General features: G+C 47.4%; 1 protein-coding gene across 1 annotated transcript in view; it reads left to right on the forward strand.

Annotated features, from left to right (window-relative positions):
• The first annotated feature begins 1,174 nt into the window (after positions 1-1,174).
• APCDD1 (APC down-regulated 1) overlaps positions 1,175-22,177 on the forward strand; it is a 31,626-nt gene continuing 10,623 nt past the window's right edge. The window contains exons 1-3 of the mRNA XM_025886520.2: positions 1,175-1,377; positions 13,937-14,120; positions 17,160-17,691. Of these exons, the coding sequence (XP_025742305.1) occupies positions 1,320-1,377; positions 13,937-14,120; positions 17,160-17,691 (774 nt within the window). The 5' untranslated portion in view covers positions 1,175-1,319. The remainder of the gene's footprint in view (positions 1,378-13,936; positions 14,121-17,159; positions 17,692-22,177) is intronic.

Here is a 22,177-nt window from a genome sequence, read left to right on the forward strand (position 1 = left end):
CACAGAACACAGATAAAAATCAAGATTTGGGCTGGGAGAGCGGAGAACCAGAGAAGGGGCCTCGGTGCACTTTCTTGGGGACTGACAGCGAGTGTTTCTCGGAGATTTCTCCCGTGTTTCAGCAAGTCATTTGCCTCCTGGAAGGGGAAGAAGAGCAAGAGCTCCTGTTGCCTACACCATTCCCTTCACAGGTTGGGGCCTGTGACAGGGCTCCTTGCTCACGGGGGTAAGATTGTCGGCGCGCACTGCACCCCTGAGGGAGCCGGCACTGCAGCGTCCCCACCCTGAGCAATTTTCCAGAACTCAACTCCTCTTTGCACTAATCTCCTGTCTCTCCTAGTCTCTTTTTCTCTCCTGCGCCCGGACACGCGCGCGTGCCTACACACCCACACACTCCAATCCTTGCAAGCGGACTTTTCTCAGACCCCCTCCACGAATCCCCCAGCCCTGCAGCGCCCCCCACCTCTTTTTGGAACACCTTTCACAAGTGGTGCCCCCACCCCTGCGGAGGCAAGAGAAAGGGTCCAGAGTTCCCCGGGGTGGAGGCCGGGAGGGCGAAGGGCACCTCTTTCCTGGCCGGCGGGGGCGCGGCGGCCGAGGGGAAGGAGGGAAAGAGGCGTTGATCCCCGGGCTGGGAGAGGGGGATGCTGGCGGGAGGGAGAAGGTTAAGAACTGGGCGGGGGGGGGGGGAGGCGCGGAGGGAGAGGGAGGAGGCAGGAGGAGGAGAAGGGGCTGGAAAGGAGGACAGGGGAGGAGGCTGGAGAGGAAGGCGGGAGAGGCGGTGCCCCACGCGCCCTTTCAAGTCTCCGCGTCCCCGGCCCCCGGCTGCGGCCCGGGAGGCGGTGACGCGGCGTCACCGCCCCGACTCCTCCCCCGGCTCCTCCCCCGGCCCGCGGCCCGGCCGCCCCAACGGCGGCGCTCGGGAAATATGAAGAGACGCTGCAGCTGCGGCGGCGGTGGCGGCCACTGCAGCTCGGAGCGGCGCGCGCGGCGGCGGCGGTGGCCGGGGAGGGACGCAGAGGGCCCGGGTGCCGGGAGGCCGGGAGCGCGGACAGGGCCGGGCCGGGCGCGCGGGGCCCGACGGCGCCCAGCGAGCGCGCGCCCCGCAGCCCCCGCACCGCGCCCCCCGGGCATGGGGCGCGCCGCGGCCGCCTGACGCGCGGGGCCTGGGCCGGCCGCCGGTGTCGCCACGCCGCCGCCTCGTCGCGTCCTCCGGGCTGGAGGCGGGGGGACAGAGCGCGCGCGGCGCCGCGGCCGTTCCCGGGGAGCGGCGTCCCTGGACGGCGGGCGGCTCGGGCGGTCCGGGAGGAGGACTGGAGATGTCCGGTCTGTGCCGCCTCCTACTCGCGTACCTGTTCCCGGCCCTCCTGCTTCACGGTGAGTTCCTGCGCGGGCGCCGGGGAGCCCGGGCGCAGCCGCTGCTCCCCCTGCCCGGCCCCGGGAGAGGGGGCTCGCGGGTCCCCCGGCGGCGCCCGGAGCTGGTTTGAGGCTGGAGCTTGCTTTCTGGAAGGGTGCAGAGCTCACACACAGACACCTTTTAACTCCTGAACGGATTGCGTCAAGTTACAGGGAAAACTTTTCTGTCCTGTTGGGGTTTCAAAGTACAGACTGTCATGAAGTCGCGGGCTCCGCGATCCGGTCTCCAAAGTGTCAAGAGTGTCCGCGGGAGGGGCTCTTGATGTGGTGCAAGGTTTTGTGGGGCTGTAAAGCGAAACTGTGGTCATTTAAGGGGAGAAACAGCCCGCGCGCGTTTCTCTGTGCCCTCGGAGAGGACTAGTGTTTGCTGAAGGTGTGGTGATGCGGCTCTCGCCCCAAGTGGACTGGGTGCAGTCGCAAGGAGCAGGGGACTCTTAACACCCAAGGTGTAATCATGAAAACCGGTCTCTGAAGGTTCTCCGGAACTGGACACCCGGTTTCCTTCAGACTCTTGCTTGATGCTTTTGTTTCTGCGCCTCATGGACCACATTTCCTCGGGGGCTCCAGTAAACCCTTAGCTAGAGAACCTCAGCTCCTTCAAAGAGTTCCAGGAATTGCACTGAGAAAAATAAGGCAGATTTTGTGGTAGATTGGTGTTGATCCTCGCTGCAGGTGGTGGCAGAACATGTTGTGCTGATTCAGAAATCCTGAGTGAACTTTCCCTAATGGTGGACACCTGACATTTCAGCAGAGCGTCTCCACACCTCCAAGCCTCCAAAACCCCTGCAGGTCAGATGAGCACCCTCAAGGACCGTCAGTTTCTAAGCAGGACCCGCAGCTCTCGGTGGAGCTTGAATGCATTGATGCTTTATAGCTAGCACTGAAGACCAGGCTGTGACCCCCTCCCCACACCCCTGCGCCCGCCACCCTGCGTGATCCAGGAAGGCACGAGCCCCGGAGCTGTGTAAGTGGCTCTTTTCTTTGTCATCCCGCTTCAGGGCAGACAGCTCTGGCACTGCAGGCTCTGCTAAGGTGCTTGGTGGGGCCACACCTGCCTGATTGCCAAGGTGTGTCCACTGAGCCCCAGTGATCCCAGACTTTGAAAAGTCAGGATGGAAGGCTTGCAGTTTGAGGGCCAAAGAGAGAAGGTATAATTACAGGGTTGCACTCCTAGGCCCATCTGCTTAGAATTACAGAGCAGTTTTAATCTTTGGCTGAAACATGAAACAAATCAGAGCCAATGAGCAGATCAAACAGCAGCTGCCACACACACCAGAAGAAAGAGGGTGAGAGAGATGAAACAGAAAATTGTCCCCTTAAAAAAATCTGTTGTAATATCTGCGAACAAAAATGGCAGGATGGTAAAATGACTTTCAAATGAGAAATTACTTGAAAATTTGGAATAAACAGGATTTTTTTGCATTTTGGACTGTAAAAGTGAGCCTCAGAAGTGCGGCTTGGACCGGCTTATTCTGAACGCTTTCTCCCTCCTTTCAGAGGTGGGTGTTGTAATTATACTTCCTAGCCTGCCCGCTAGTCCAAGCTGGGATAATAACTAATAGTTGGTAATAAAAGCCCCAGTAAATCCTTGTAAGTATAGCCCGAAATCTCCCAGTTTGAGTCTGTGTTGGCCTGAATTTCTTGGGATAAGAGATTTATCCAGACCCGGTTGTGCTGGGAGAACTTTGTGGTGGAAGGAAGGGGGCAGTCTGCACTATAACCCAGCCGGGGGGGTTGGGGGGGAGAAGTCAGACCCCGTGCATGTGTGTGCATGCCTATACATGTGTGACGAAGAGGATATAAGAGAAAAAAGGCGTTTGCGAATTTTAATTGGATGGCATGGATACCCTGCAAAAAATTATCCAATTTCAAAGTGGGTCTGCAATGGCAAAATTATTAACGCTGACGTTGCTCAAAGATCAACTTGGATCCTGCAGGGAGTGTTGGACTCTAGCATAAAAAAATAAACAGATGGAATGGTTGTTCAATGTATAAATCCTTGGGATTTAAGAAAGGCTTGTGGTAATTCATTAGGATAATGTAAAGCACCGGGAAACAATTGAGTATTCTTTTCCCCCTTTTTCCTCCTGATTTTCCCCAATTGAAGTAGTTTTCACTGAAAATAGGCATTAACCATCTTAACCCAAGAGAATGGCTTGATGAATGTGTCCTACTCTATAGTCGGAGGTTTTACAAACATTTAAAAATTCTGTAGCGACAGATGAGCTTGATCATATATTTTAATAGTTATGAGTCAAAATCTTCTTAGAATGGCTTAATGATTTTTTTCCTGATACCTAGGCATCTTATTTTATTAAACATAGGACACTATTTATTTATGGTAGCAATTTTGGTAACAACAGATTTTTGGGGGTTAGGAGTGTGTTTGTGACAAACTTTAATAAGTGTAGTTTCAGACATCATTTATAGATTCTTATACTAGCAAGTCACATTAATAAGATTAAAAAGTACACAAGGCCTTTATGAAAATTCCGTGTAAGGATGACATAGAAACTACAATGTTTGGCCTCCAGTCTTTGCTCAGTTTGTTGGTTACTTTTATTTCCACTAATTGCAAATCATAAATCACCCCTATGTCCTACTGGTAAGTAGGCTCTGGCTAGACTTGAGCCTGTTGTTTGTTTTTGCTGTTTTTTAAACTGTAAATGTAGGGCAGGACTCAAGTTCAAAATTTAATGGCATGGAAGTATACATGTCAATTTTACTTTCCTCTCCAACTTCTGAAAACAATTGAATTTCTTAATCCAAATAAAACCTATTGAATGTCACGGAGGTATGCAGCTGGAAGATGTCCATTATCACTGTTTTCTTTGCTTAGATGAAAAGCCACAAAAATCATTCGGCTCCAGAAACACAGATTAGCATGAGGTATTCCAGAATAAGTGGTGCTTTAATGCACAGCAAAGTGCGGACTCTCCTTGCTAATGGAAATATTTGATTTTAAGTTTTGGAACTGATGTTGGGAGAGATGTTCTATCCCCCCGTGCTGTTTACTTGTGTAGAATTAGTTGACTTTTCTGAAAGGTGAAGGCACTTTTGAGCTATTCCCTTTCATTCAAGCATATTCTAGCAAAATGAAAAAAAAAAAAAACTACAAAACTGTAAATTTCCAAGTGAGAGCTTACCTAACAAAATCGGACAAAACACTTATATAGGGTAAAATAGGAATCTTTGAAATACCGTTTTACTGAAGAAGACAGTTTTTGTAACCAAGAAACCATTGTGTCTCCTGCACCCTTTCCTCCTTGGTCATAAAATGAAATCTTGAAAAGAAATATGACTCGTTGGAACATAACAAGGAGCAAGGGTCTTAGATGTTAAATATTCTCTTGCAAAATCAGTTGACTTGCTTCAAACATGTGGCTAGGCACATCTATAGTAGCCATGTTCATTCTTTTTCTCCCCAAATGAGAAGAGAACTAAACCTTAAGTGGATGATATGACTGTGTAATTACATACTGTTTAGGGACAGACTGATGACAACTTGATATAATCAATTAAAGTGAAGCATAAGACATTTAAGACTAGAAACATGAAAAGCTATGTTACTGATTGTATACATCTGCTGAAACTCACACAGCAGGACGTGTCTTCAGTAGACCCTGGTGTGTAGCATTGAAGTGAAGACCCTGCCATTGTTGTTCACGCACGCCTTCTTACTGTGTCAAGATTTTATGTGTTCGGGTCCTTATGGGAATAGAATTATTCTGGAAAGTCATGTGATAGGTATCAAGGTTAGAGAAATGATAGTGTGACACCCTAAAATTATTAAGGGTATTCTGTAAGGGTTTTCCAGTTTTATTCAGCAAGTACATTTATGAGGCCCTCCTGTGTGCCAAGTACCCCCACATGCCAGGGACAGGAGCTGTGAGGAGGTGCATACTCCCTTTCCTGCAGAGCCCCAAAGAATATCGAGGGGTGAGGAAGGAAAGCTTGTTGCAGGCCCCCAGAGCGGGGAGGATGGTATGCTCTGGATGACTATAGTACTTTCCCTGCTGAGAATCCCACCAGACCGCCCCAAACATACACATACTCCACGTACACCATACACACACACACACACACACACACGGGCGCGACTGTGCTGAAGAGCATGGGTGCGGCAGCAGCAGTGAACTACAGATGTAACATGTAAATTGTGCAGTTTGTGGTTCGACCCCATTGTCTAGCCTGGGGACCATGGCATTAGAAGAAAATGACATAGAAAATTACCTCATTTTCAGCTACGGTTGAATGGAGCCAGGAATTTGAAATCTTGACTTTATTATATTTCTCATAAAAGGAAAAATACTTTTAGATAAAAAGGTTTAAAGATTGGCAAGAGCAGCTCTTTCAGCTTTTATCTCACAAAACAATGTGGAAATAAAAATAAGAGCTTGGTAGGCATAGCTACCCACATGGTAGTAAAATCCAGTTTGTCTGCAATGCATACAGGCTTTTATTCCAACACATGGAAAGCTGTGCTGGAGCTTATCTAGCAGAATCCACGGTAAAGCATACAGTTACAGTAATGACTGCTTATTTAATTGGGCAGGGCAATTTCATGGCTAAGTAATTACCTGCATTTAATCTAATCAGCCACATTTTATCTGCTTTGGGTTTTTACATATCACACCAGTTCTAACTTGAGAATACTTTCTCACTCTGATTAAGTAATACATGTCACATTATTTAAAACAGAAGCATGCGAAATGAGCAAGAAAAGAATCACTCAGAAGCCCCTCCCCAGAGACAACCATTGTTAATATTCTTACATATGCTTATTTAGCCTTTAAAAAAAATTTTTTTAAAGCATTGAACTACATATTATAGAGACCGACCTGATCAAAGATTAGGTCAGTCCCAAATGTGCTTGAAAATTGTTTCCTTCCCCACTAATTTTACATTTTATTACATGTAAAGTGGTTTGGAACTTTTGGTTCTCGATCTCGATTGGCAGGTGAGAAACTCTGGAATATACCTAGATAATTCAAATTTTTAAAAATGTTATTGAAAAATTGGGGATTTGGACATGGAGTATACTTTCTATTTCTTGTTTCCTTTCATTAAAAACAATGGCCCGTGTGCGAGCGAGAACCTCACATGCAGTAGGCACTTAGCTATTTGGTCAGTGAATGAATGTTGACTTTCAGAAGGCAAGTAGTTACTTGCTACTTGCTCCCCTGGTCTCCCACCCTTCACTCTTCTCTTTAGTCCCTCCCTGTCCCTAGACTGGCTGCTTCCTGAAAACACCATGGGTTTAAGAACAAGCTTTGCTGGGGATGACCATAGCAAAAATAGTATATTCATTCCCTTTGACAACTATGCTAAGGACTGCTTTCTGAATGCATAATCCGGTGAATTCAGTGGTGTAAACAGTCATCTGGTCACGCACACAGGCTTTGTATTTAGGGTGTCCGTCAGTCTCTACATAAATGGCCAACTCTATGCTTCCTTTCATTTCGGGAAATCTGGTTTTTTTTTTATTGATATCATTGAGAGTTTTCAGGCTCTGAACTGTAGACTTTACAATTATGATAGTGGTTAAGGTCATTCTGCAGTCATTTTGGATTACTGTTACTCCCTGGGAGTAAATCACTCATGAGCACGCATGCATGTGAATAAACCTTCCAGAGCTCCAGGATCTCGTTTAGTTCTCTAGAAGTAGTAACCTGTAAAATAATACCGTAAAGCCTTTACAAATTAATTTTTTTTCAACAAGTGAATAATTTCCTTCCAAAGTCTACTATTTTCTCCCACACTTACTTCAAAGAAATACCCACTTGGCATCATAATTTTATCTGAGCCCAGGCCCTGGGACCCCCAGTCTTGGATACCATTTTATGGTGAAGTCGTTTTCCTGATTCAGAGCTCTGCTGGACAGGGAACAGTGCTATGGAGAGCTTCCAGCTTATTTGGTGTCATGGACTGGCCGTTTATAGAACACTTCACTGTGTTCTCTGTGGTTCTCTGCTTATAACTTTCTATACCTGGGTAGTAACTGGCATTTGATAAATGAGATAGCATATGCATAAAGTAAATTGTTAAGTGTTACACAAACTTTAGTTGTTATCATTATTGTAATTTTTACTTTGATACAAGTAAAAGGCACATATTGGATGACCTCCTCCAAGCCACCCTGAAGACCAAATTCATAGTCACTTTCTTACTGGATGGTGGTTGTTTTTTAATCCTTTGAGATACTCTTTTCCTTGGATTCATTTATAGCAAAATCTTAGTAGAAGAACCCGACTAACTAATCTTCTCAGTTAACCAAAATATCTAGAATCCTCAGTTAACCAAAATGTTGATGTTCTTTGTACCTGCACTCCCACACACAGACTTCGTCAGCTTATAAAAAATGAGGAAAAAACTTTTCATGGCTTAAACAGAGTTGTTACCTGTTCACTCCAGTATCTCTGTGTCCAGAGTACCACCCTACAGGGACCGATGTTCCTAATAATGACCTTGAGCCACTTTGAGAACCCGAATCATCAAAGAACGACCATAAATGTCAACTGCATTCGACATACAATGGCAGAATTTTCAACAACCAGTAGTTGTGATTAGTCAACACTTCCAGTTACATGGGTAGTCCAATTAAATGGGGGTTTTAAAAAGTTGTTATATATAGCAAGCAGATTTATTATAAATAATAGGGATACTCAGCAGCTATTCTAATAGTTACCACCCCTGAGTACTGCATTGCCAAGTACCAGGATGACGGATTTACACAATGTAAGGTTAAAGTAGGACGTATAAATATTTTGCACAAGTGTCTTTTTAGATGTAGTGCTAAATTAGTATTCGTTCCCACTTTCCTCTTTCCCTTCCTTCCCTCCTCTTTCCTTTCTTTGACTATAACTTCTTATATACCTACTCCACAACATGCATAAGATGGTTAGGACAAAAAACTCAGAGACTACAAAAGAGATTTACTGCTGTTTGTCCAGAGTCGTTCCCGTCTCTTATCTTTCTCATTTATTCAGGCAAAAATGATACGCTGAGCCATCATCACAGAAGTGTCAGAATGGATCTACCTGTTTCCCATACCTCTGAAAATGGGAAAAGCAGTCTTCCCAAAATGGAATTCCTGTTGTGCTGTTAACATTGCTTAACATCTTTTGGTGGTTTCTCTTAACCTTTCCAGTGAAATGCACACTCAGCGTGCTATGTGGTACTCTTGATCATGGCCCTGCCTCTCTTCTTCTGCTCCTCTGTTGTGGGCCACCCTGTGGTCCCTCCTCCCTGAGCCCAGCCCGGTTCCTCCTATGTGAACCCCTCCTGTCTACCTCTTTATGTTTGAATATGCTGTAAACTCTGCCCAGATCACTTCCATTCAGCATTCAAGGCGTGGTTGCCCCTCCATGAACCGTCCAAGGATGAATTCAGAGCCTGCTCTCTCTGTCCTATGAGTCACTCTACAAGCCCACTTGGGGGTCTGGTTTCTGGCCCAACTGAGACTCCCTCAGGGTATAATGTTTGTAGCTTCCATGTCCAGAACAGAGCCTGGCCCTTCAGAACCTTTCTGATGGTTTGAATGAATGAGTTGCTAGTTTCAGTCCCCAACTGGAGTTGACATCCTCTGAGCGACACAGTGAACACAGGGGTCCCTGGGTTGACCAGAAGTCTAAGGCTGGTTTCCGTGGAGGGCACGCCATGGGCGATCCTGACACAGAAGTCTTGGGGGATAAGGAAAGATGTTCATCTTGACCTCTCCTGCAGGTAGACTTGGTGCTTCAAATGACCTTTTAATTCTAAAAGCCATTTCATAGAAGTAGCACTCATGAGAAGGCCAACCAGAGTTTCCCCACCAGACAAGCCAAGTAAATATTGGAGACCGCTGTTGGCAATTGACTGCAAACCTACGAGACAAGTTTCTCCGACTGTACAGCAGCTCCGGCTTTCACATGACCCATTTAATTTTGTCCCCACCAAGGTGATGGGTACTCAAAGGTCAGAGATAGAAAGGGAACCAATCCCGTTTTTTCTACCCTAAAAATTGACCCTAGTATCGGCCTCGAGTGCAAACCCTAACTCACTGTATGCCGAAGAGCCATGCTAACTGTAGAGTTTTCCTCTGCCTGCCTGCCCGTGCTGCTTCTCTTCTGCCCTGACAGTCTTGCCATTTTCTGTGACCTGTGCTCGTTGTCTGGTAAGAGCGATGGCCGAGTGGAGATTTGTCTCTAGAAACCCGAGTGATGTAATGATCTTTTGCCTGCTTTCAAATGATTGGCGTATTGGTGGCTCTGGGATTTTATTTCTTCCACCCCTAGTTAAAAAGCATCACTGTAGGCTCCCTTCCTGTGTGACTGGCCTTAGGAACGACCCAGGCAAATTCTGACCACCACTCCCTCTTCCTCTGCCTTTGAACTCCCGGCTTCCTTCCCAGAATCCTCCTTCATCGTCTCCACCCTTGTTCTTTGACATTCAGGCCAGTGAGTCCTTGAGAGCCTCAAGGTCAGAAAAACTTATTTTCATTCTTCTTCATGCTTCCAGCTCCTAAAATATACAAAATAAGAGTGAATAGGTATTTGTTAAACTGAGTAGAACTTGTCAACAACCACAGAGCCCAGTGCTTTGGGTCCCACCCCCTTCTGCTTCAGGGTCACCAGTTAACTCAGGGAGCCCTGTGTCTTTCTTTACTCTGAGCATGCTGTCCTTCTCAGAGCTCAGAGGGAGTCTGGCTCTGGCTGACTTTTACCATTATTTTAACTCTGCTGTTGGCTGGGAAGGACTTTTTGAAGGCGATCTAAAAGCCTAATCATTATTTAAAATAATAACCCATTTAATGAGAACTATGTGTAAGGAAGACAACCCTGAGAGATGGGTAATGTTACCCCTCTTTACAGATGAGTAGATGGAAGCTTGGCGAGGTTAAGTCATTTGTTTCAGGTCACCACACTAATGGTGTGTTTCATCGATTGGAAAATACACTTTTTCCCCCCATATTTTAAGATCTCTGCAGTGGATGTGCGTCCTCTGGTCTGGGGGGGGGGTCCCAGTCCCTGTCAGCTTGCAGGCATCAGTCATGCGGGGGTGCTACAGTCTTCCCCTGTGTGAATCTGGACACAGCAGCTCACACTGTCATCACATCACTTCCTTTATATGGCCCCTTGTTACTCCATGTCTGTGGATTTGTTGCAGATAGGTCAGTTTTGAAAATAGAATAAATGTTTGAGCCATGCGTGCTTGGTTATTTTCTCCATAACTCACTTATAAATTTCACTCTTCAGAATCAGCGCGGCCTTGTAACAGAGCCGTGGAGTGTGAGTTTGACATCAGTGAGGCAGATATTTATCACCAGGAGAATAAACTGTGATTCCCTATTTTCTCACATAGCAACAATCAATTGCATAGAAAGGAAGACCCACAAAAAGATGTGGCTGTGTTCGTGTTTTGCTGTTGAGATACATGCAAAGCAAACCTATTACCCGTCACACATGAAGGGTTGCAACTGAAGGCAAGAACCCTTGTCAAATCTCTTTGAACAGATAAAAGCCATGTCAGAGCAGTTGGGCGCTGCTGTGCAGGATGCAGGGGGATCGCGGGACTGTTGTGCAGTCATCATTGAGCTGCAAGTGTTTTTGTCACTGGTAGTAAAATAATGATGCATCTTCACAATCCTTGAAGTCTTGGATTCGATGAAATCCTTTAAGTGGCAGATCCGGTTTCAGACTCGCACAGCCTAGCTCTAGAGACTTCACCCATATCCACTATCCTTCCAGCTTTTATTGTCTTTACGGGAAAGCACTTGCAGGGTGTAAAGGGGTTTACAAATCAATTTTTAGAACATAACTTGGTTGATAGGGAGATGATTCTTTACCACATGCTCAGTGTCACATTTAAAGCAGAATCGTCCCCAACTCCCAATGCCTCATAACTTGAATTAGAATCTGTTTCAAGTTAGCCACATTGTAACTGATCACACAGGCAGTTGACCCACCAGACAGCAAGCTGTAGTATCTTTCATTTCTTGATTGAATAACAGGGAGTTCAGGAACTGCTTCCCATCATCAAGATAATTACAGCTCCTGGGGATTGGTAGAGTTCCATACTACCATCTTTCCCTCCTCCAGTTCAAAGCCAACTGAGAGATCAGCAGAGGTCTCAGACAAATGGGGATGAAAACATAAGAACTGGAATGATAAATACTCCGAAGACACAGTATAGTGTCCCATGGTGGGATTGCTAACAGTTCACCCCTGAATTTTTCAGCCTTTCCACCTGGCCTAGTGCCACAGCCAAACAACTGAAGGGTCAGGGTCCTTACTATGTGGCAGGGGTAGGCACTGATCAAAATGCATGTGCAGTTGGCCCTTGAACAACACAGCTCTGAACTGTGTGGGTCCACTTCCATGTGGATTTTTTTTTCCGATAAAGATAGTACAATAAGTGTATTTTCTCTTCATTACAATTTTCTTGATAACATTTTCTTTTCCCTAGCTTTATTGTAGGAAGACAGTGCATTTTGAAAAGAGGCCAGTTTGGCAGACAGAAAGACGAATGTCATAGTCACACACACCTGTTTCCATCCAACACACAACTTCACTGGGGAGGGTTGAATAAGGCATAGGGAGAGAATACCCAGAAATGCAATCTTCTTTCCTCCGTGGAAGCAGGGGCCACTGGTGGGAAGGGCCTCGCTGAACCACCAGGAGCCCATGAGCACGGACACCACCAGGCGTGGGTTTCAGAGTTTTAGTGCTCCTCTCATTCTTGCTGGGGTCCGAATCACCTGGTTGGGCTAAACGGGGTTGGTCGTGAGCTTGCATTCATTTGAACATAGCATCATCATCTCATTTTCAAATCTCCTTTCACACTTTTTATTTAGTTGAATCATACTTATGGGTGTCTCTGCCTCGTTGCCCTTTGCTTCATTCAAGATCCATAGGGAACAATCCAAAGTTGCTGCTTTAGCCCAAGGCCAGCATTTTGCTCAGAGGAAAAACCGAGTTCCCACATGTCTTCTCAGTACCAAAGACTTTCAACAGATTAGTTCAGCCTTCTGAGTCATGGCAAATATCTGAATATTTTATAAATATCTCAATGTTATCAACATGTGGGTCTGAGTCTCTCTAGTAGGTTTTCACCACGTTGCTCGAAGTCACCATGTTCTGGGCCTAACTTTGCATTTTTAAACGATGCCCCGTAAACCCTGGTTTCTCTATGAAGTTATTTAGGTGTTGATTACAAAATATATAATTGCCTCTTCATAGTACAGTTCTGATGGGTGCATTTTATTTGTGTATATTTTTATTTTTGTCTAGGGTTTTTTGGGTTTTTTTTTTATTAGCACAGTGCTGAATACTTAGTAGGTCCACAATAAAGACGTATTGATGTGTTAATTACTTCAGGAGTGAATCTCAAAGGGAAGAGTGGGCTTTCGGATTATAACTCAGTCAGCTGGCAGTGCTTTCTTCTGAACAGGGGCTGCTGGTTATTTTGCACGTTTAAGGGTCCGCCAACCTAAACTGCTTATACTGAAGATGAACTTAGTCCTAATATTCCTTTACCTGTGGAAAATAAAAATATGTAGTCTTCTTGTAGTTATTCTTTATTTAGAACCCTATATTAGCATTGCCTTCGTGGGTGTGAGGGGAATGGAGTGGGAAGGTAATTGGGGAAAAATGTCCCACACGTCCCCCACCGAAGGGGGGTATATGACTTGCGCCCCACTGATGGCGAGCCCTGTAGAGGGTGTCCATCAGAGATGGAGAGAACCAGAAGATGCGTGGCTTGGTGGGAGCAGCGGGGAGCCCAGCCAGGGAGCAGATGTCAGTTAGGAGCCCTCTGAGTTATTCCTGGGCCTTTCTCCACCCCATCAGAATTCCCCTTCCACTGAGGCTGGTCTCCATGCTCTTCCCCCTCCTCACCTGAATGTGTGACTGCATGAGTCTCCCTTCCTGCTGACCCCTTTCTTACCCCTCCCTTGGGTGGCTTTGGAACACGTTCATTTCTCTCTTCAGCCCGTTACATTCATTTATCTGCACTGTAAGCTGCTCACTTAGAGGCACCATTTTATTTGCCGTTGCACAGACGCACGGATTTGAGCTCAGCCTTTGCCAGGAACCAGCCGAGAGACCTCCCAAGAGTCCGTGTTGTCTCTGTGGGTCTCGGCTTTCCCGGCTTTCCCACCTGGGAAATGGTCTCCCAGGACGTATCCCCCTTTGAGATATTAACTCCAGGAGAGCAGAGACAGTGATAAGCCTGGTGGGGTAAGAGTGCATTTCCTACTTGCAGTGATTTCTTTTCTTTTCTTTTTTTAATAATTTTTTAAAAGATTTTATTTATTTATTTGAGAGACAGCAGGAGCAGAGGGGAGAGGCAAAGGGAGAAGCAGACTCCCCACTGAACGAGGAGCCTGAGATCATGACTTGAGCCAAAGGCAGACGCTTAACCAACTGAGCCACCCAGGCGTCCCCCATTTGCAGTGATTTCTTGCCAAGGAGGCAGTTCCTCAGCCTGACTCCTGTCTGCTGTGAGCTCTCCTTTCAACAAACTTCCACTTTTCTTTCAGGGCTGGGAGAGGGTTCTGCCCTCCTTCATCCAGATAGCAGATCCCATCCCAGGTCCTTAGAGAAAAGTGCCTGGAGGGCTTTCAAGGAATCCCAGTGCCATCACATGCTCAAACATCTTCACAATGGTGCGAGGATCACTGTGCAGATGCCACCAGCAATCGAGGGCCACTGGGTGTCCACCGGGTAAGAGGGTCGGGGACTGGACCCGGGTAGGGGAGGGGAGGTGGGGGGGAGGATCAGAGAGCCACACGTCTGTGGAAGGCCTTCCTGAGGGCTTCTCAGATGCACAGAGACTGTATCCTATCTGCAAGGGCGCAGGTGTTATCTAAGTTCTAACTAAAAACCAAGCAACACTTTGAAACTCCGTTCAGTAAAGAAACAGAGCTAAGGACTGTAGAAATGTTAGCTAAAGCAGAGAGGCATACCACTGTTAACCACAGGCTGTGAGTGAATGGGTCCTTGTTTACGGAACTGTGTGGGACCACTCCTGTATAAAAAGAAACCATTAGCAAGTGAAATTAGGAGTCTGTGTTTCACCAACCCTGAAACATGACTTGCAAGCTTCTGAGGGTCTGAATATTCTAGCCATATTCTGGTAATTTAATATATGGCTTCAGGGTTCTAAGAGTAAGTGAAAAGGTACTCAAGCTACCTCTACTAGCCAGGGTGTAGTTCTTGGACTCTTCCAGGCTACAGAGCTGAGATTTATCCCAGTTTGAGCTCTGGCTTATCTTCCATTAGAGCTTTTAAAAAATAGCCTAGAGGCAGACCTGCAGGTTTTCCCCTACCCATTAAATTGCTGAGAATTAACAAGACTCACTCTGGGATCTGATCACTTCTCCCTTGCAGCCTCCAGGTATCTTGGGGAGGGATCAAGTGCAACAGAGAAGAGGAAAAAAAAGGAATTTTTATAAGATGATGAAGACCCAGACGTGGTTTTTTTTTTTTCCCTAAAGATGGATTTCTTAAAATAACCGCATGATAAATATTTGCACGATCTTAATGTGATGTACTTTTAAATAATTTATCATTTTATTCAAACACATGTTTATTGAGTGTACCAGTATTTACCATGTGCCCAGCACTATTCTAGACTTTGTGTATATAGCAGTGAACAAAACAAATCATGGTCCCTGTCTTCAGGAATTTTACAAATAAACATACAAAGAAGTACTATGAAGAGGGAAAAAAACAACAGGTGCTAAAGGAGAATACCAGGGGCCTTATTTTAGGACAGGGGTGGGGTCAGGAAAGGCTACCAGAGGAAAGGACACTTGAGCTGGGATGTCCTTAGCTGTGCAAAGACCTAGGGAAGAGCTTTCCATCTGGAAGAGCTAGCAAAGACGGGGTTGGAGAAACAACTGACCTGGAGTCCTTGTGGCGGGGGGAGATTCATAAACCTGGGCATAGGGACCTGGGCATAGGGACCTGGGCGGGGGACAGCTCCAGATGAGGCTGCCAAGGAGGGCGGGGCCAGCTCCAGGGCAGGTCTGGCTGGATTGAGGTTAGAACTGGACAGTCACTGAAGAGTTTGCAGCAAGGACTGTGCTTAAGACATGATCCAGCTTTCACACGAGGCACTCTGGCTGCACTGCAGCAAATGGCTGGTAGAAAGTGTGAGAGAACGGTGACCAGTTAAAAGATGGTTGCAACAGGTGCATCTAGAGGGGACAAGGCCTAGGTGAGGGGGTGGTGGCCCCGGTGGAGTACGCAAGGACTTGAGACACATTGAGCCCTGAGGCCAGGCAGCACACCTTTAAGCACACCTTAAAAACAGACCACAGTTACTGCTCACGCTGGACAGGGCCTCCTTCGTAAGGGGAGGACCCTTGCGGCTCCTCTCTCACCTTCTCTGCAGAGCGCAGGGCTCAGGGTTCCGCTGAGTGCCCTCTGTGCACGCGCCCACACTGGACTTCCACTGACAGCCTTTCCCAGAGGGAGGTGCCCGCTTGGGGTGATGTTTACCTTTCACCAGTGTGTTAACTGAAAAATGGAAATGTTACCGATTTTGAGAATAACAGGTCTTTGGGATTTCAGCTCCACTGTTTGATTTAGCCATGCTGAGTCTGCTCAAACCATAATTATTGTAAATAATACAGTAAATAGAATATACATATACACATATATTGTATATATTATATATTGAGTTCTGACATTATATTGTTATATATTGTTACCTCTCTCTCTCTCTCTCTCTCTCTATCTATATATCTATCTCACAGACTCGAGCAGAGTTATAAGGCCAAACCTGATGGATGCAAATCATGTTGTAACAGATTCTGATCTAGTGGAGAGTTACAGAGGTCAGATTCTGTGGCAGATATGTTGAAGAAGCCCTCCAGCATTTCCCTGGTGTGGGCTGGGCTGCAGAGAAAGGAACTGGCCCCAGGTAGGGCAGTGATCAGTTCCTGCCAGCCATGTATGCCCTGTAGACCTAGTCTAAGTATTTCTGGCCAACGAATCTAGCATTGATCTAAGGCCACAGCAAAAAACTACTTTGTTGTCATCTTGTCAGCACAAACAAAAGGAACCCTTACCTCTGTTCCGCTAGCTTTGCTTTCACTAATGGACCCTTTTCCCCAGTAGAGGGAAAATTAATTTTCACTAGATGGGAGGGTGAGTTTCCACTTGCCCCTAAGTGACTCCTCCCCAGACTAGATTCCATTTCAGAATGACAGACATCCAACACCTGCCTGCTCTAGACAAGGTCCATAAACAGAAGTGTTCAGGGAATCAACTGTTTTTGAGCTAGCATAAGGAGACTTCCTTCATAGGCCAGCACTACTCTCTTCCCTCTTCCCACCGGAAAGACACTTCTCTGAAGTTAGGCCCCCAGGTGGAAGTGAGAAGGGCAGGTTTGGGCTCTCTTGGCTTGTTCCTACAATGAATAAAGACTGTGGTGTAGAGAGATTAGGAACACAGCCTGGAGTCAGACTGCCTGCATTCATGGTCTGGCTTTTCTCCTGGCTGGTTATGTGGCCTGGGGGCACTTTCCCTGATCTCTCATGCCTTGGTTTCTCCAGCTGTAAAATGGAGACAATACCTACTTTACTCCTTGGTTGTTGTGAGGATTCAATACATTGGTGTCCATGAAAGCACAAAACAGTGTCTGGCCCAGAGTAAACATTTGTTATTATTACCGTAATTTCTTGACACTGTAACGCATCTGTTCCTCAATGCCTTTGGGCTTGAAGATATCTTCCTTCCCCTTTTCTCCTTCAGCTGTGAAGTGAGGTCGGGCCCAGAGTTCATCACAAGGTCCTACAGATTCTACCACAATAACACCTTCAAGGCCTACCAGTTCTATTATGGCGGCAACCGGTGCACCAGCCCCACCTACACCCTTGTCATCCGGGGTAAGGTCCGCCTGCGCCAGGCCTCCTGGATCATCCGCGGGGGCACCGAGGCCGACTACCAGCTGCACAACGTGCAGGTTGTCTGCCACACAGAGGCTGTTGCCGAGAGGCTCAGCCAGCTGGTGAACCGCACATGCCCGGGCTTCGTGCCCACTGGGGGCCCCTGGGTGCAGGACGTGGCCTACGACCTGTGGCGGGAAGAGAATGGCTGCGAGTGCACCAAGGCCGTGAACTTCGCCATGCACGAGCTGCAGCTCATCCGTGTGGAGAAGCAGTACCTCCAGCACAACCTGGACCGCCTGGTGGAGGAGCTCTTCCTCGGGGACATCCATACTGACGCCTTGCAGAGGATGTTCTACCGGCCATCCAGTTATCAGCCCCCTCTGCAGAATGCCAAGGTACCCTGCCGCTGACTGCACTCAGGGCCTGTGGGCTGTTCTTTAATAAGTGAGATGAGCGACCCACAGGGAGACATGGCAGTGGGGTCCAAAGGGACCTCTGAGAGGAAGCACCCTGCGTCATGGGGGAGATTGTGGAGGGCTGCCCAGGGAGGGACACGCAGCAGGGTCAGGACACCTGGCCACGCCACCAACTTGCTCCGCAGCGAGCGGCTGTGGTTTTCCTCATGACATGGTTGATGGCGGCAGGCTTGTTGGTGTGCCAGGGACCCAGGGGTGGTGATTCTAGAAGATTCCTAAGGCTCTTCTCAGCTCTAACACTCCACGAACATCTTCTTTGATCCTGAAAGGAAAACATAAAGGAAATTCGGAGATGTTATAACCACACTGTGGAGAGATGCCACGACAGGAGTGATCCCAGCCCTGGAGGAGAGGGAGAGGTGCCTGAGGGGAAAGTGACAGTGCTGTTGTAGGCTGGAGAGCTTATAGTCTCCCACCCACCCTGCCGCTTTTCGTCTTCAAAATGACCCCCTGAAGCAGATATTGCCGCCCTCTTGGGCAGAAGGGAGAGGTAGCGGAGATTCAAGGGGTTGTTGTCTTTTGCCCTAGGTCACCCAGGTAGTGAGGTCTGTGCTGGAACTTGAACCCAGACCTCCTTCTCCAGACCCCACATTCTTTCCATTCAACTAAGTGAAATGTAAAGTCACTGTGATCACAAGGGAGGACGGAGGGGGCAGGAAACAATTAAAACCTTATAATGTTCTTTTCTTGAATGATAGTCCAGTAATTATATTTGGAATTCACAAAGCATTTCCTTCCCATGGGCTCAGAATCCGTGTCAGCCTGTAACACTATCTTCCACCTCAGAAGTTGGAGAAGCTTGAGCAGGGAGGGGGTCAAGGGATATTTCTCCAGTGGCCACCCACCCCCCTCCTCCACCGTCAGATTGGCTTCCGTGGAACCCTCTCTCCAACAATGACTCTCTAAATGAGGGGCCCCATATCACTTTTGTTTGATAGTTTATTCATTTTTTTAATTTTTTTTTCTTAGTCCTTTGAGCTTATTTATGACTGGTAGAGATATCCCAGAGTGCTTCCCCTGCCAAAGACCACTCGGTGTTATCTTCTGTTTATCTGTGTTATTGTGAGCTCCTGTAATGAAAGTCGCCTTTATTTTAATTGTGGGAAATCTGAGGAAGCCCACTTGGCTGAGGCTGCTTCCTCTAGATGCGCCTCACCAGGGACGGTCCCCATGTGTGAGGAGAAGCCAGACTGAGGGCCCCGGGCCCCAGACCCAGCCCTCCCTGGGCTCACAGCATGACTTAGAGCGCAAACCCTGGAGTCAGGCCCCCTGTGTCCTGCTGTGAGGTTGCAGATTTGCTGAGGAGGAAGAGAGGAGTTAGGGCAGTGAGGGAGAGGGTGGCCTTTCTTGCCTGCCTCCATCCCAGTGTCTGCCTGGGACTCCCCAGGCCTCCTCAGGAGGGGTGGGGAGTGGAGGAGCTGAAGCTGCGCCCATTCCACACATCATGCCAAGGCATCAAGAGGACAGTGCTCCATAGGTAGCATCTAGGCAAGGGCATGGTTTGGGGGGGCAGATAGGAATCCAGATGGAAGCGTCATCCAGAGTCGGTGCTAAACACTGCAGCTGAACAGCTCTTCTCTTGAAATCTCTGGTGTGAGAGAGCAGTGGGGTAAAGGAGCTTCTCGTCTGAACATTTGGCTTCCTCTGAGTACAGTCTAGCCAACTTTTAAATTATCTCTAGTAATGGGAGTAAGAATGTCATGAATAAAAACGGCCCATAGATAATCCAGAAACCTGATGTCAGCCAAGAGCGCCAACCCGGTCCCACCCTGAACCTTTATGAAGATCTGCTAAGCACACAGTCCTTTTCATGCCTGCTCGCCCCCTTAGCACACAGTCCTTTTCATGCCTGCTCACCCTCCAGCGGAGACGCTAATGGCAGCGAACAGCCAAGAGGCAGGGAACTGAGTAGGGAGGAGGCTGAATTGCTGCAGGAGGAGGCAGGTGCCGTCCCGGAGATGCCTGGGCTGGAGTCTAGCCACTCTCTTATCCACACCTGACCTTGGTCCTTTGCGCAAGGATCTGAACTCAGGTTCAGATTCCTTTTCCTCAACTGCAGACACCCACGGAGACTCTTTTTAGGACTGAAAAGAAAAAAGGATTAACCATAACACCTTTCTTTTCTTACATCCATTCGCTCACTCTGATCTTCTGGTGGCATGCTCCATCAGGAGGCCCGATAGGTGAAATCAGTATTCCTAAGACTTGCAACTCTGGAAGATTCTCTCCCACTCCCTCCCCTGGCCTGTAGGAGGCACTTCTGCTGTCAGTCGACTCACTGAACAGAGCTTGTCTGTTGGGAGAGCAAAGGCACACACTTGTGGTTCCTGAAGGAAAAATGGTCTTGACTGTGAGTTATTACCATTGGCATAAGGACTAAGGATGATAGTTGTAAAAGGCCAACCTTAGAATTTTTATAAACAAAAAAGTGGGAGACATGCTTTTTTTTGTTTTGTTTTGTTTTTTAAATACTGTCTGGATAAACTGGTGAGAGCATGGACTTTGGAGGCAGTAGCCAGTCCTGGAATCCACTGCTGTGGCCATCAGCTGCAGGGTGCTAGTGCTGTCATCTCACCTTAGGGAGCCGTGATTTTTCTTCTATAAAGTGGCAAGAATAGAAGAATCAGCTGGATTAGTGTGCAGAATGCTGCCTGCCCTTGGAAAGGACCGTTCACCAAAGTTCCCTTCTCCCCACTCCTAGAGTAGGTAGCCCTTCTGGGCAGGTGTCTCCTGGAGGGATGACAGTGACATTGACGGGGGGGGGGGGGAGCCTCAAAGTGTTTGATGATGCCTCACCATGAAGCATCTCCTCCCATTTTCTCCTCCACCCCCCTGCTAAGGCAATTGTGAGGACATTGACCCAGATACTTAAAAGGTAGACCCTCTAAAACCTAGGCCTGAGGCCCTGATTTAAGAAATTTTAAGGGTGGAAAGAACCTTTGGCAAACTGTTAAAAAAAAAAAAAAAAAAAAAATCTATAATAGCATGAATAGTAAGATACCATTGTGTGAAACTAATGAAAGAAGAATACAATGAACTTATAAAGGAGGCAGTATTTCTGGAAGAGTACATGAGAAACATAACAATCCGAGGAAGGGAACCGCTGGGGGACAGTTGGACCACGACTCATCACTGTATACCTTTTTTGTACCTTTTGCACTTTGTGCCATGCTCTTATATTATCCAAACAGTCATCATGCAAAATTAAAATAAATTTCAGAAGCTAGGGCTCTGAGGCTCAGAGGAGCACCGCGGCCACTGCCAGAACTGGTGGCAGGGCTGGGAGGCCAAAACCTGATGCATCCAGGGCCGGTGTGCGCTGCCCTCCTCTTCCACAGCCAGCCCGCGTGGCCATGGGTGTCCTTCGAAGGCCAGTGAGGTCTGCAAGGCTCTGGGAGCTGAAAGGGCCCGTTCTTCTAATGTTGGACCTGGCGTCAAACGTCTTGGCACACAGCATGCAGCCGAGTCCTCAGGAAGTTTTTAGATCCTTCCCCGGGACAGTTCTGAAAGGGAAGAAGCGGACTTAGCCATTGGTGCCTTTCCAGAGTCCCCGCAGGCAGAGCCCCAGGTGCTCCCTGCCCGCAGGCCAGTGGCAGGTTGCCTCGCCCTCTGGGAACTGGGAACGGGAAGGAGGAGGGCTGGGAGCGCATCCGGAGAGACCGTACTCCTCCCACCACCCGCCTCTTTGAACTCTTTGCCTCCCCTAATTGCAGGTCCATAGAGACCTGGCTGAAAATTAGTTTAAATGCTAAATTGAGTTTGAAACCACTAATCTCAGCCCCTCTGGAAACGGGACACCATGTAAAAATAGAAACTTTAAATCAACTTGTTTTTCTAAGCTTAGTACAGCTTTGCTGTGAGGTTCCGAGTCCTTTGGCAAATGCATCGCATTTGAAGAGAATCAGGTGTGCTGGGAGGATTCTTTCAGGATGAAATTGGCCGCTCTTCACTACGAAAAATCAAGACCACATAAAATAACCCTAAAAGAAGATGCTTTCCCTCAATTGAGTTTAACATCAGGGCAGCCGTCACCCTCTGCCTAGATTTTTGTGCAGTTGAAGGGTTAGCGAGCCGAATTCTTTCAGTGGTAGAATCAAATAGTAATTAAAAGCAAATGATCACCCGGGTTGTTGGAAACGCCAGAGCCTCAGGATCAGACTTGTAAGCAAACGGAATTGGTCTCTCTCCAAAATCCTGCACTGATTTAGCCACAGGGTCATAAATCAAAGGGGTTGTCTAAAACCAGACAACTTTCCCCAAGCCATGCATCTCAGATATTCTGCCCCAGCGCATTCACGGCACATCTGAGGAAGACAGGCACCAAAGTGTTTTCAAGGGGAGCTGAGCACTGAAAATGAAGAAGGTGATGCTCATGTGCTTTCTCTCTGGCATTCTGCAGAAACCT

Source organism: Callorhinus ursinus, unplaced genomic scaffold (assembly GCF_003265705.2).
Source record: "Callorhinus ursinus isolate GAN/ISIS: 27379988/994484 unplaced genomic scaffold, GSC_fseal_2.0 scaffold11, whole genome shotgun sequence".
Taxonomy (NCBI): Eukaryota; Metazoa; Chordata; class Mammalia; order Carnivora; family Otariidae; genus Callorhinus; species Callorhinus ursinus.